Source organism: Salmo trutta, chromosome 25 (genome assembly GCF_901001165.1).
Source record: "Salmo trutta chromosome 25, fSalTru1.1, whole genome shotgun sequence".
NCBI lineage: Eukaryota > Metazoa > Chordata > Actinopteri > Salmoniformes > Salmonidae > Salmo > Salmo trutta.
The window spans coordinates 17,687,753-17,703,182 of NC_042981.1; the positions used below are offsets into that span (position 1 = coordinate 17,687,753).

General features: G+C 46.1%; 1 protein-coding gene across 1 annotated transcript in view; it reads left to right on the forward strand.

Annotated features, from left to right (window-relative positions):
• LOC115162099 (serine/threonine-protein kinase D1-like) overlaps window positions 1–15,430 on the forward strand; it is a 55,684-nt gene that overhangs the window by 27,133 nt on the left and 13,121 nt on the right. Inside the window, exons 3-14 of the mRNA XM_029713066.1 lie at window positions 1,623–1,754; window positions 6,253–6,416; window positions 8,825–8,848; window positions 9,098–9,302; window positions 10,085–10,162; window positions 10,592–10,784; window positions 12,113–12,236; window positions 13,006–13,083; window positions 13,517–13,805; window positions 14,257–14,309; window positions 14,897–14,969; window positions 15,255–15,361. Of these exons, the coding sequence (XP_029568926.1) occupies window positions 1,623–1,754; window positions 6,253–6,416; window positions 8,825–8,848; window positions 9,098–9,302; window positions 10,085–10,162; window positions 10,592–10,784; window positions 12,113–12,236; window positions 13,006–13,083; window positions 13,517–13,805; window positions 14,257–14,309; window positions 14,897–14,969; window positions 15,255–15,361 (1,520 nt within the window). The remainder of the gene's footprint in view (window positions 1–1,622; window positions 1,755–6,252; window positions 6,417–8,824; window positions 8,849–9,097; window positions 9,303–10,084; window positions 10,163–10,591; window positions 10,785–12,112; window positions 12,237–13,005; window positions 13,084–13,516; window positions 13,806–14,256; window positions 14,310–14,896; window positions 14,970–15,254; window positions 15,362–15,430) is intronic.

Consider the following 15,430-nt stretch of genomic DNA (forward strand, 5'->3'; position numbering starts at 1 on the left):
CGGGAAAGGGGCGCTCAGGGGAGACCCCGGCTGTGCTGGTGGAGGTGCTGGAAGAACTCCTTGTCTCTCCCAGCGGTCCATTGTCTGGACAACGTGGTCCATGGTGGTGCCAAGATGGTGTAGTATTGCTGCATGCTCCTGGACGCACTCCTCCACTCCTATGACCGGGGCACCATTTCCTGCTGACTCCATAGTACGGTCGGAGATTCTGTAAGGGGTGTTTAACTGGCGGCAGAGAAGTCAGACGCAGGAGAGAAATAACTGTGTTTCCAACAGCGCAGTTTATTACAAAAAACCCCACTGGAAAACATAATAATAAAAATCAATGGGTGACATAACCCGACGCACACCAGTACAGACGTACACATACACTTACAATAAACAATCTCCGACAAGGACATGAGGGGAAACAGAGGGTTAAATACATAACATGTAATTGATGGGATTGGAACCAGGTGTGAAGGAAGACAAGACAAAACCAATGGAAAATGAAAAATGGATCAGTGATGGCTAGAAGGTCGGTGACGTCGACCGCCGAACACCGCCCGAACAAGGAGAGGGACCGACTTCGGCGGAAGTCGTGACACTGTCAAAGATCTGACAATTTGTGTTTCCTCATTTGATCTTTTCAACTTCTAGAGCAACTTAATTAGTGTGAAGGTGGATAGGATGCTAAAAACCCTTTTTGTGTCATCAGCATGAGGGTGTGAACAGAGTACATTTGTTACGTTGGCGCAGGATGCTACTGGATGCAAGCAGGGGTGTGTACACCATACTGTAAACATAAATATGGAAGAGAGGAAGAACTCAACTTGAACTCTGTCCTATGAAAATGCTTTCTGCCCTGTTTGTACATTGAAATGTGACACACTGTAACACTTTTTGCCATTGTGGAAGAGTCAAATGATCAATACTGTACCATACTGGAATGTAGATACACTGTGTATCATGTGAGCTGTCTTTACCACCGCAGTAAAGTTTGTTTTCTTGTAGTATGCTGTACTAAGCAAGCCACTAGAACTACTCATTTGACATAGGAACACATTTGAAAATGCAAATAAACATATTTAGATTAAGTCTACCTAGACTCCACATTCACATACACACAATTATTTTCTGAAGCATGTAATGACAGTTTACATGTTGTTAAACTTCGAAACATATATTGGCTTTTAAACAAAAGGCAAAACAATAATTTGAATAAATTGAAGCAGTTTACCCAGCAGAATGGCTAATCAGAATGTATTCTACTTGAGCGTGCTGAGACAAGCATGTTGGTGGGGAGATATGTGTGTTTGATGAGGCAATCTACTCTCATGCTGTGCTCTCCACTCTATCCCATTGGCCCAATGCAGCCTAACTGCACCAGCCAATCAGAAAATCACAACTCCATATGCAGCAAAAGGCCTTGGATACCTCAACATATACAAATACTGTACCAGGGAACGGCCATTCATTTTTAATTGTACATCCATTGAAAACACGGTCCCACTACACGACTACTATATCACTATTCACAGAATACAACTCAGTTCTTGAGTACTGTTTAAATCTAGGAGTGTTAGGAAAATGTTGGAATTGAACCATTGACTATTGTTGTTGTTGTCGTTGTCCTGTTCTAGCCTCTGCCACAGTGGAGGACTTCCAGATCCGTCCCCATGGCTTGTTTGTCCACTCCTACCGGTCCCCTACCTTCTGTGACCACTGTGGAGAGATGCTGTGGGGCCTGGTGAGACAGGGTCTCAAGTGTGAAGGTAGGTACTGTATAGAAGGAGCTCTGGACTGCGTCTCAAGTGGCACCCTATTCCCCATATAGTGCACTACTTTTGACCAGAGCTCTGGTCAGAAGTAGTGCACTTTGTAGGGAATAGGGTACAATTTTGGACACAACCTTGGGCCTATTTCAACAAATGTAATTAGGTTCCAGCCACTCTGACACCATTACGTAACTTTCTAAGAGAGGATATTATCAGGGTACATTGGATACAGGCCACTCAGGTGTACTCTAGTCTGAAGAGGTCTCTTCAGGGTCCACGATGAGCAGCAAAGTCCCTGCTTGAAGAGTGTTGGGAAGAAGAAAACAATTTGTCATCTGTCAGGCTGAAGAGGCAGTTGGAAAAGGGTTGGAAAGGTAGTGCATAGAGGGGATGAAGGTATACAGAATAGCCTAACATGTATAAAAGTATTACATCATGTGGTGTCTGACTGAAATGGTGGCAAGCTCATGAAGGAAAGTTTCCCAAAGACAAAGTTTCAACAATCCATGAATGACTTGTTCCATTAGATTATTCCTACTTATACTGAACAAAAATATATTACAGTTCATATAAGGAAATCAATCAATTGATATTGTCACGTTCGTCGTAATGATTGGACCAAGGCGCAGCGTGAGTAGCGTTCCACATCTTTATTATAACGTGAAACTTCAGCAAAATACAAAAACAATAAATGATCAAACGAAACGTGAAGACAGTGAAGTGCAAACAGGCACCTACACAAAAACAAGACCTCACAAAACACAGTGGGGAAATGGCTGCCTAAATATGATCCCCAATCAGAGACAATGCTAAACAGCTGCCTCTGATTGGGAACCATACCAAGCACACCAACATAGAAATAAACAACATAGAACACCCCCAGTCACGCCCTGACCTACTATACCATAGAGAACCAAGGGCTTTCTATGGTCAGGGCGTGACAGTACCCCCCCCCCCAAAGGTGCGGACTCCGGCCGCAAAACCTGAAACCAAATAGGGAGGGTGGGGGGGTGATTAGTGTCGGTGGCGGCTCTGGTGCGGGCCGAAGAAACCGCTCATCCCGCGGATCCAGCCATGGACCCAGGCTGAACACTGTGCCTGGACTGGATCTCGATGCTGAGGAAGGGACTGGACACCGGCCCTGGCGTGGACATCGGTGCAGTGGAAGACTCCTGCCATGGAGCGGGACTGGACGCCGTGTCTGGACATTGGCGCCGAGGAGGGCTCCTGCCATGGAGCTGGACGCCGTGTTTGGAAGCTCCGGACCGTTGACCCTCGCTGAGGGTTCCGGACCGTTGACCGTCGCTGCAGGTTCCGGGTTGTGGACCGTCTCAGGAGTTTCCGGGCTGCGGACCGTCTCAGGAGTTTCCGGGCTGTGGACCGTCTCAGGAGTTTCCGGGCTGTGGACCGTCTCAGGAGTTTCCGGGTTGTGGACCGTCTCAGGAGTTTCCGGGCTGTGGACCGTCTCAGGAGTTTCTGGGCTGTGGACCGTCTCAGGAGTTTCCGGGCTGTGGACCGTCTCAGGAGGTTCCGGGCTGTGGACCGTCTCAGGAGGTTCCGGACTGTGGACCGTCTTAGGAGGTTCCGGACTGGGAACCGTTGCCGGAAGCTCTGGACTGGAAACCGTTGCCGGAAGCTCTGGACTGGGGACCATTGCCGGAAGCTCTGGACTGGGGACGGTCACCGGAAGCTCTGGACTGGGGACCGTCGCCGGAAGCTCTGGACTGGGAAGGCGCGTTGGAGGCCTGATGCGTGGGGCCGGCACAGGATGTACCGGACTGGGGAGGCGCACTAGAGGCCTGGTGCGTGGAGCTGGCACAGGACGTACTGAGCTGTGGAGACGTACTGGAGACCTGGTGCGTAGAACCGGCATCAATGGTACCGGTTCGATGACACACGAGCTGGCACAGGACGTACTGGGCTGTGGAGGCGCACTGGAGACCTGGTGCGTAGAACCGGCCTCAATGGTACCGGTTCAATGACACACCTCGCATGGCAAGTGCGAGGGGCTGGCACAGGACGTACTGGGCTGTGGAGGCGCACTGGAGACCTGGTGCATAGAACCGGCACACATGGCACTGGACAAATGACACGCTCCTCAAGGCAAGTGTGGAGAGCTAGCACAGGACGTACAGGGAAGGCGTACTGGAGACCTGGTGCATGGAGCCGGCACAACTTTCACCAGACTGATAGCACACTCCTCAGGACGAGTACGGGGAGCTGACTCAGGTGGCATTAAACCGATAACACGCTCCTTAGGGCAAATGTCGTACATCCTCCACCAATTCAATAACTCTCTCATTTCTCTCTCCTCCAAATTCTCCCTCAACTCACTGACGGTCTCTGATTCTCTCCGTTCACTCTCCTACAGTTTCTCCCTCTTCTCCCAAACTGGCTCTGGTTCACTCCTCGGCTCTGCCAACCACCCCTTGTGCCCCCCCACCCCCCAAAAATATTTTGGGGCTGTTTTTTGTGCTTTCTATGTGGCCGCGAAACCCGGCGTCGTCGCTGTCCTCCCTTTGCTCCTTGCGTCTGCTTCCACGGCAGGCTTTCGTGTCTTGCCAAGATTTCCTCCCAAGTCCAGGATATTCTCTCCTCGATCTCCTCGTAAGTCCAGGATGCCATCTCCTCCTGGGCACGCTGCTTGGTCCTGTTGTGGTGGGATCTTCTGTCACGTTCGTCATAATGATTGGACCAAGGCGCAGCGTGAGTAGCGTTCCACATCTTTATTATAACGTGAAACTTCAGCAAAATACAAAAACAATAAATGATCAAACGAAAGGTAAAGACAGTGAAGTGCAAACAGGCACCTACACAAAAACAAGATCCCACAAAACACAGTGGGGAAATGGCTGCCTAAATATGATCCCCAATCAGAGACAACGCTAAACAGCTGCCTCTGATTGGGAACCATACCAAGCACACCAACGTAGAAATAGACAACATAGAACACCCCCAGTCACGCCTTGACCTACTATTCCATAGAGAACCAAGGGCTCTCTATGGTCAGGGCGTGACAGAAATAAATTCATTAAGCCCAAATCTATGGATTTCACTGTTGGTCACAGATACCTTAAAAAAAAGTAGTGGCATGGATCAGAAAACCAGTCAGTTTCTGGTGTGACCACCATTTGCCACATGCAGCGCGACACCTCTCTTCCACATAAAGTTGATCAGGCTGTTGATTGTGGCCTGAGGAATGTTGTTCCACTCATCTTCAATGGCTGTGCGAAGTTTCTGGATATTGGTGGGAACAAGCTGTCATACACGTCATTCCAGAGCATACCCAAACATGTTCAATGTGTGACATGTCTGGTGAGTATGCAGGCCGTGGAAGAACTGGGACATTTTCAGCTTACAGGAATTGTGTACAGATCCTTGTGACATGGGGCCATGCATTATCATGCTGAAACATGAGGTGTTGGTGGTGGATGAATGGCACGACAATGGGCCTCAGGATCTCGTCAGGGTATCTCTATGCATTCAAATTGCCATTGATAAAATGCATTGTGTTTGTTGTCTATAGTTTATGTTCGTTGTCCGTAGCATAACCCCACCGCCACCATGGGGCCCTCTGTTCACAACGTTGACATCAGCAAACCGCTCGCCCACATGACGCCATGTCTGCCATCTGCTCGGTACAGTTGAAACCGGGATTCATCCATGAAGAGCACACTTCTCCAGCGTACCAGTGGCCATTGAAGGTGAGCATTTGCCCACTGAAGTCGGTTATGACGTCAAACTGCAGTCAGGTCAAGACCCTAAGGACGACGAGAATGCAGATGAGATACCCTGAGACTGTTTCTGACAGTTTATGCAGAAATTCTTTGGTGGTGCAAACCCACAGATTCACCAGCTGTCTGGGTGGTTGGTCTCAGATGATCCCGCAGGTGAAGAAGCCGGATGTGTGGGTCCTGGGCTGGTGTGGTTACACGTGGTCTGCAGTTTTGAGGCCGGTTGAATGTACTGCCAAATTCTCTAAAACATTGTTGGAGCTGGCTAATAGAAGATAAATGAACATTCAATTCTCTGGCAACAGCTCTGGTGGGCATTCCAGCAGTCAGCATGCCAATTGCACTCTCCCTCAAAACCTGAGACATCTATGGCAATGTGTTTTGTGAGTGGCCTTTTATTGTCCCCAACACAAGGTGCACCTGTGTAATGATCATGCTGTTTAATCAGCTTCTTGATATGCCACACCTGTCAGATGGATGGATTACCTTGGCAAAGGAGAAATGCTCACTAACAGGAATGTAAACAAATTTGTGCACCACATTTTAGAGAAATAAGCTTTCTGTGTGTATGGAACATTTATGGGATCTTTTATTTCAGTTCATGAAACATGGGACCAACAGTTTACATGTTCCATTTATATTTTTCTTCAGTGTAGTTCCATAAAGACAGTCTCTCACCAGTTTGATGCAAGTATAGAAATGACCACGTTACACGTGAACTCACCTTTGCTCTGAAACCGTCTCTTTCTCTCCTCCTGAAGGTTGCGGTCTGAACTATCACAAGCGCTGTGCCTTTAAAATCCCAAATAACTGCAGTGGTATCCGCAAGCGGAGGTTGTCCAATGTCTCTCTGACCGGCTTGACCACACTGACCACCACACGGTCCAATGAGCCTTCGCCTTTCACCTCCGACGAGGCCTTACTGGTGAGTTTACCCTGGTTACTGGTGAGTTTACCCCTGGTTACTGGTGAGTTTACCCTGGTTACTGGTGAGTTTACCCCTGGTTACTGGTGAGTCTACCCAGGTTACTGGTGAGTTTACCCCTGGTTACTGGTGAGTTTACCCCTGGTTACTGGTGAGTTTACCCTGGTTACTGGTGAGTTTACCCCTGGTTACTGGTGAGTTTACCCTGGTTACTGGTGAGTTTACCCTGGTTACTGGTGAGTTTACCCCTGGTTACTGGTGAGTTTACCCCTGGTTACTGGTGAGTCTACCCAGGTTACTGGTGAGTTTACCCCTGGTTACTGGTGGGTTTACCCTGGTTACTGGTGAGTTTACCCCTAGTTACAGGTGAGTTTACCCTGGTTACTGGTGAGTCTACCCAGGTTACTGGTGAGTTTACCCCTGGTTACTGGTGAGTTTACCCCTGGTTACTGGTGAGTTTACCCTGGTTACTGGTGAGTTTACCCTGGTTACAGGTGAGTTTACCCCTGGTTACTGGTGAGTCTACCCAGGTTACTGGTGAGTTTACCCCTGGTTACTGGTGAGTTTACCCTGGTTACTGGTGAGTTTACCCCTGGTTACTGGTGAGTTTACCCCTGGTTACTGGTGAGTTTACCCCTGGTTACTGGTGAGTTTACCCTGGTTACTGGTGAGTTTACCCTGGTTACTGGTGAGTTTACCCCTTGTTACTGGTGAGTTTACCCCTGGTTACAGGTGAGTTTACCCCTGGTTACTGGTGAGTTTACCCTGGTTACAGGTGAGTTTACCCTGGTTACTGGTGAGTTTACCCCTGGTTACTGGTGAGTTTACCCCTGGTTACTGGTGAGTTTACCCTGGTTACTGGTGAGTTTACCCCTGGTTACTGGTGAGTTTACCCCTGGTTACAGGTGAGTTTACCCCTGGTTACAGGTGAGTTCACCCCTGGTTACTGGTGAGTTTACCCTGGTTACTGGTGAGTTTACCCCTGGTTACTGGTGAGTTTACCCTGGTTACTGGTGAGTTTACCCCTGGTTACTGGTGAGTTTACCCCTTGTTACTGGTAAGTTTACCCCTGGTTACTGGTGAGTTTACCCCTGGTTACTGGTGAGTTTACCCTGGTTACTGGTGAGTTTACCCCTGGTTACTGGTGAGTTTACCCCTGGTTACTGGTGAGTTTACCCCTGGTTACAGGTGAGTTTACCCTGGTTACTGGTGAGTTTACCCCTGGTTACTGGTGAGTTTACCCCTAGTTACTGGTGAGTTTACCCCTGGTTCATGGTGAGTTTACCCCTGGTTACAGGTGAGTTTACCCCTGGTTACAGGTGAGTTTACCCCTGGTTACTGGTGAGTTTACCCCTGGTTACTGGTGAGTTTACCCCTGGTTACTGGTGAGTTTACCCTGGTTACTGGTGAGTTTACCCCTGGTTACTGGTGAGTTTACCCCTGGTTACTGGTGAGTTTACCCTGGTTACTGGTGAGTTTACCCCTGGTTACTGGTGAGTTTACCCCTGGTTACTGGTGAGTTTACCCCTGGTTACTGGTGAGTTTACCCCTGGTTCATGGTGAGTTTACCCCTGGTTACAGGTGAGTTTACCCCTGGTTACTGGTGAGTTTACCCCTGGTTACTGGTGAGTTTACCCCTGGTTACTGGTGAGTTTACCCCAGGTTACAGGTGAGTTTACCCCTGGTTACTGGTGAGTTTACCCCTGGTTACTGGTGAGTTTACCCTGGTTACTGGTGAGTTTACCCCTGGTTACTGGTGAGTTTACCCTGGTTACAGGTGAGTTTACCCCTGGTTACAGGTGAGTTTACCCCTGGTTACTGGTGAGTTTACCCTGGTTACTGGTGAGTTTACCCCTGGTTACTGGTGAGTTTACCCCTGGTTACAGGTGAGTTTACCCTGGTTACTGGTGAGTTTACCCCTGGTTACTGGTGAGTTTACCCCTGGTTACAGGTGAGTTTACCCTGGTTACTGGTGAGTTTACCCCTGGTTACTGGTGAGTTTACCCCTGGTTACAGGTGAGTTTACCCTGGTTACTGTGGGTCATCATGAAGAGCTACACACACACATGTGCATGCTCACACAGGCATGGACGCACGCACGGACCCAGGCACACACACACGCACAGACACAGGCACACACACACACACACACATCATAGATTACTACAGTACATGCCCTACACATTCCCAACCTCTCTAATGACAAATTGTTGAATTATGATGAGAAGCATGTTCCTAATATAAACCAGCCTTTGTGGCTGGTTGTGTTCATGATGAATTCTGTTGGAGCAGGTCTTTACTCCAGCAGCAGTCAGTCATGTGTGTGAATATTGTTATGGTTTAACTCTGATCTCTCTCTTCACCTCCTCCCTGTGTGTGTCCCTGTTCTCTCCTCGCTGCATGCTCAGTCTCCTGTCAGTCCCGGCATGGAGGTAGGTACCCCAATACCCTGCCCTCACGTATTGCACTATCAATATGCTTATTATCACCAGAAGCACTCGCTCTTTCCCTGTTTCTTTGTGTCATATGCCAAAATAAGACAAATAAGAAAAAGAAAGGAGATGGAATAATATAATTTTAGCTTTGGTTGTTGTTGCTTGTCATCTGTTACCTACCATGTGCCTTACTCTGAGTGGGGTATCAGGGCAACACTGAGTAGTCTACCCTGCTACCCTCCACAGCAGAAGTCACAGACAGACTTCTTTTCTGGCAGAGAGAGAAGGTCCTCTTCCTACATCGGCCGGCCTATAGAGTTAGACAAAATCCTCCTGTCCAAAGTTAAGGTGCCTCACACCCTCGTCATCCACTCCTACACACGCCCCACCGTCTGCCAGCACTGCAAGAAGCTACTCAAGGGCCTGTTCCGTCAAGGCCTGCAATGCAAAGGTACCATAGGGGTTCAGAGGATCTTGAGATAATGAGGGAGGTTGCCAGTGGTTGGCGGAGGGGGTGGGGATGATAGTGAGTCACACAGTACATACTGCAATAATGTGTGACTCACCTGTGGGCTTTCGCCAGCTCAATATTTTCAGGTGGTATTATTTTTGGAAATCTCAAGACTTTGTTGTCACAGAGTTGGCAAAGCTAACAGATGGCAGTTGTTTCTACCTCAAGCTTTCTTTGTGACATCTTAAACAACTATTGTGGCCTGATTAATAGATAGCCCTGTAACTTTATAATTACATGGTTAATTGCAAATGCAGAAACAGTGTTGTGACTACCATAGACATCATATAATTCACAGATGTACTGTAACTCTATGGTTACTACAGTGTACACAAGAATATGTCAATCATTATTTGAATATGTTGGTAACCCATTGTATACAAGTGATAACGCCCTCAACGCTTGTGTTTGGAGGATACATTGGAACGGTTAACAACACCCGTTCCAATAGTATATCCTCCAAACACCGGCTTCTCGGGCATTATCACTTTAATAGAGTTGTACTTTATATATTCAGCAGAACAGAGTGTGATAGTATCGTGTGTGAGACAGTTCATTTCGTACTCTAGCAGACAGATAAGGGTCTGTTTGTAGTCACAGTGCTATTAGACAGGTTTCATATGGATAGGCCATCTTTCTCTCTCTCTCTATCTCCTTTCTCTATCTTTCTCCCTCCCATCTTACACACTCTCTCTCACTCTGTTTCTCTCTCACGGTTACAGATTGCAAATTCAACTGTCATAAACGATGTGCGCCCAAAGTGCCAAACAACTGCCTTGGAGAAGTGTCTAAAAATGAAGGCAAGTTTCACTTTAGATAGTCATTTGCTTTAAGTGTGGCAGATTTTTCCTAGTAAGTGGTGGTCCATCTCATATAGTTTCCAAGAAATGGATGGGATTGAGATATTTTTCTTTCAGTTCTGCAACATTTACTTCAGTTATGAGAGACTGTAGAACGAGAATCATATATAGGACACCAGCTGAATTCTTGGAAGTACCAGAATATTCCTTGAAATATAAACAGAATTATGAATGTGAAATGATGTCACTGTTTTATTTTAAAATCTCTCCCACACTACCGCTCTGATATTCTTTGTATTTTCCGCTTTTCGTTCCTTCTTTCTTCTTTAAAAAAACAGGGTTTCTCTGGCATACTTAATTTTCTACTATTCTCTTTGCCTACACCTTGTGTGTTTCCACCTGTTGCTCCTCCTCCTCCTCCTCCTCCAGATCTGCTGAGCTCAGGGGCGGAGTCTGATGTGGGGATGGGGGAGGGTTGTGACGACCACGACAGTGACATGAACAGTGGTCTGCGGGATGACATGGAGGAGGCCATAGTGCCTGACTCAGGCCTGCTGGAGGCTGGCCATGGGGAAATGGGAGACCTCCATGACCCAGAGGATGACTGCAACAGGGCTATAAGGTGATTGACTGGGCCTGGGACTAGGACAGGGGGACCCCCAATGGCTACGGCTGTGGATATGTACAGTAGTCATAGGTCCTGTTAAAATATCTATTCTAGCATACTGCTTAGAATGAAGCAATGTACCCTGGCTCAACCCTTTCCCTACCCATAACCCTAGCCCTAGCTTCATGTCCACATTCCAGTTCAACCCTTAGCCTTAACCACAACCCTAACCCTAGCTTCATGTCCACATTCCGGTTCAACCCTTAGCCTTAACCACAACCCTAACCCTAGCTTCATGTCCACATTCCAGTTCAACCCTAACCTTAGCCTCAACCACAACCCTAACCCTAGCTTCATGTCCACATTCCAGTTCAACCCTTAGCCTTAACCACAACCCTAACCCTAGCTTCATGTCCACATTCCAGTTCAACCCTTAGCCTCAACCACAACCCTAACCCTAGCTTCATGTCCACATTCCAGTTCAACCCTTAGCCTTAACCACAACCCTAACCCTAGCTTCATGTCCACATTCCAGTTCAACCCTTAGCCTCAACCACAACCCTAACCCTAGCTTCATGTCCACATTCCAGTTCAACCCTTAGCCTTAACCACAACCCTAACCCTAGCTTCATGTCCACATTCCAGTTCAACCCTTAGCCTCAACCACAACCCTAACCCTAGCTTCATGTCCACATTCCAGTTCAACCCTTAGCCTTAACCACAACCCTAACCCTAGCTTCATGTCCACATTCCAGTTCAACCCTTAGCCTCAACCACAACCCTAACCCTAGCTTCATGTCCACATTCCGGTTCAACCCTTAGCCTTAACCACAACCCTAACCCTAGCTTCATGTCCACATTCCGGTTCAACCCTTAGCCTTAACCACAACCCTAACCCTAGCTTCATGTCCACATTCCAGTTCAACCCTTAGCCTTAACCACAACCCTAACCCTAGCTTCATGTCCACATTCCGGTTCAACCCTTAGCCTCAACCACAACCCTAACCCTAGCTTCATGTCCACATTCCGGTTCAACCCTTAGCCTTAACCACAACCCTAACCCTAGCTTCATGTCCACATTCCAGTTCAACCCTAACCTTAGCCTCAACCCCGACCTTAGCTTCATGTCCACATTCCAGTTCAACCCTAACCTTAGCCTCAACCCCAACCCTAACCCTAATCATAGTTTCATATCCACATCCCCGTTCTAACCTAACCCTAACTTCATGTCCACACCTCAGCTCAACCCTGACCCAATCCATAACCCTAACTGAGTCCTGAAGTTGAGAAGAAAAGCATTCACACTGCCAGAGTTTTTATGTTTGACTCCCTTTATTCCAAAGCCCATCTACTAGCAACAACATCCCGCTGATGCGAGTGGTCCAGTCAGTCAAAAACACCAAGAGGAAAAGTAGCAATATCATGAAGGAAGGTTGGCTAGTGCACTTCAGCAGCAAAGACACTCTGGTAAGTCTGATTATATTAATGTATTTTTATCACACCAACTAATCAATCTGCTGTAGAATGGCAAAATTACATGATTTCTGGAAAACCTGCACATTTTGGAAAACGTACTGAAAATTTGCAACACTGATGTTCTGCCATTTTATAGACTTCATCATCTTTTCTGTGTTTTTTTGTAATGTTTTGTGTGTTTTGTGTAAGTTATTTTGTGAATGCATGTCTTTTAATGTTAAATGTTGTTTTTATTTAGTCAAATCTTGTAAGGGCTATCTGAAGAGAGAGTGGAGCGGAGTTAGTGTTCATCATTTAATAGAACAACGTGAACACTATACAAAAACAAGAAAAGAGAAAACCGACAGCCAACAGTCCTGTCAGGTGCAAACACTAACAGAAACAATTACCCACAAAACCCAAAGGAAAAACATGCTCCTTATGTGTGACTCCCAATCAGCAACAACGAGCTTCAGCTGTGCCTGATTGGGAGCCACACACACACACACACACACACGGCCCAAAACAAAAAAATACAAAAACATAGAAAAAGGAACATAGAACGCCTACCCAATGTAACACCCTGGCCTAACCAAAATAAAGAACAAAAAACCCCTCTCTATGGCCAGGGCGTTACAAATCTGCTATGGGCACTGACCTATGGCATAATAGATGCTTTATGAGTAGATGGAAACCCCCATTGCCAAGAGGTGGAACGCACCAGGAAAATATGTTATGTTGTCCCAGTGTGTGCAAGGCTCTCTATCTGTTTCCACTTCAGAGGAAAAGACACTACTGGAGGCTGGACAGTAAATGCATCACGCTTTTCCAGAATGACACAGGCAGCAAATACTACAAGGTAAGAAATCAATTGAGATGTTATATAGATTATTATGGGTGAGTGGTGAATGAAATCTAGGAACTGAAGTTAATGCAAACTAATTTACTGTAATTTAGAGTTTGAATAAGACGAGGTAAACATGCAGTTTTACACTGTACTCCGTATAGATAAGCAGGCTGCAATCACTTTTTCATATAAAGACTTAGTAAGATATCATGTAATTTGTAGCAAGAAATAAGCAGCCTGGACCAAGACATTGATCAGATTGAAATATCATGTTTATATTAAAATGCAAGTGCTCTAACCACTGTAAAACGACTGCTACTACAACAATCAATCAAATGTATTTCATAAAGCACTTTGTACAACAGCTGTTGTCACAAAGCACTTGACAGTAACCTGGCCTAGTCCCCAAACAGCAAAGAGTAATACTACTTCTGCTATGTGGCAGGAAATTCCATTGTCAGAGGTGTTGTCTCTGGACCCAGCCAAGACCTTCAACCTGCTGTCTGAGGGCTCCAACGCCCACTGCTTTGAGATCGCCACGGGCAGCTTGGTCTACTATGTTGGGGAGAACCTTGCGAGGCCGGAGGGCCCGGGGAGCATGTCGGCCCACAGCAGTATGCTGGTCAGCGGGGTCGGGCCAGATGTGGCCAGGATGTGGGAGATGGCCATCCAGCATGCCCTCATGCCCGCCATCTCTAAAGGACTGTCACACGGGTCACGTCACAGTGGCCACAGTAAGTATAGGCAGAGTTAATTGGATAGATGGTGGGATAGATTGACTCTTATAGAAATGAATGTAATTGAATTGAAGCAACCTTGTTTTACTCAGCACTAGGGTTGCAAAATTCTGGTAACGTTCCCAAAATTCCCAGGTTTTCCAGAAATCCTGCTTGGAAGATTCCTGGAATCAGGAGGGGAATAGGCAGGAAATCCTAAAGCCTCCAACCAGGATTTCTGGGAATTTGGGGAAAGTTACCAGAATTTTGTAACCCTACTCAGCACTAGGAAGGAACACTCTCAAGGTTATAGTATGGAAGACTATTAACTCTTATGGAATACTCTTAACTCTTATGGAATACTCTTAACTCTTATGGAATACTCTTAACTCTTATGGAATACTCTTAACTCTTATGGAATACTCTTAACTCTTATGGAATACTCTTAACATTTCCCTTACACCAACAGAGGATGTTTCCATCAGTATTTCAGTGTCCAACTGCCAGATTCAAGAGAACGTGGTAAGTAGGATTTGGTCTCACGTTATTTTAATGACTTTGGGTATATTTTTATTTTCAGATTTAGTGACTACAATATTGGTCATAATATATCTATATTATATATAATAATGCGGTAACAATATATTGCGGGTCATGTCTGCTCCTCTTGCATGGTTAGATTATTTTTTAGATTTTGTAGGATTTCAAAAAAATAATAGACAAAAGACAGTCGACAACTTAACATTCCACAGACATAGATCCACTAAACTAGACATGACAGTGGCTGGGACTGTCCAAACTTCAACATAAAGAAAAAAGCTGAATGCGTGGTTAGATTTCTGAGGTAACATCATCTTCTAAGTAGCTCAAATGGAGATTATTTTGATTACCCACTCAGCCGAGCAGTTGCCATAGCTACTCTCGATAATTAGTCACAGTACCACTGGTTATAATTATATTTCTGGGCAACTCTTCCAGTCGTGTTTGAGATTAGTGGGTATTAAGTTGTCATGTGAGAAGAGATAAAAATGGTTGTAGACAAATCAAAAACTAAATATTTGTGACAGTATACACATTTAAACCCATTGACTGGATTTTCACACCTACAGGATATCAGCTCAGTGTATCAGATATTCCCGGATGAAGTCCTTGGATCGGGCCAATTTGGGATTGTTTATGGAGGTGATGCATTTGTACCTCCTTGTCACACTGATAACCTGGCAAAAAAAGTGTTAACTTGATTGCACGAGGGACACAGCCTTTTATAATAATTCTCTCCTGATCTCATGCCAGGAGGTGTTTATTATATTGTGAAATAATGCAGTACATTGTTAAAAGGGGGTCATCAGATCAATTTTAATCTTTTGGAAAAGTATTTGAGATAATCATTAATTCTGAGAAGTAAAACCTGTATAAACCTGTAACCTGCCTTTAATTTCTCCATAATATAATGTCTCCATACTACAGGAAAGCACCGAAAAACTGGCCGGGATGTAGCAATTAAGATCATCGACAAGTTACGCTTCCCCACCAAGCAGGAGAGCCAGCTACGCAATGAGGTCGCCATCCTTCAGGTAAACACACCAGCATGCGTGGTCCTGTGTGCTCCTATGAAACACACACACTATTAGAACCTTTTTCTC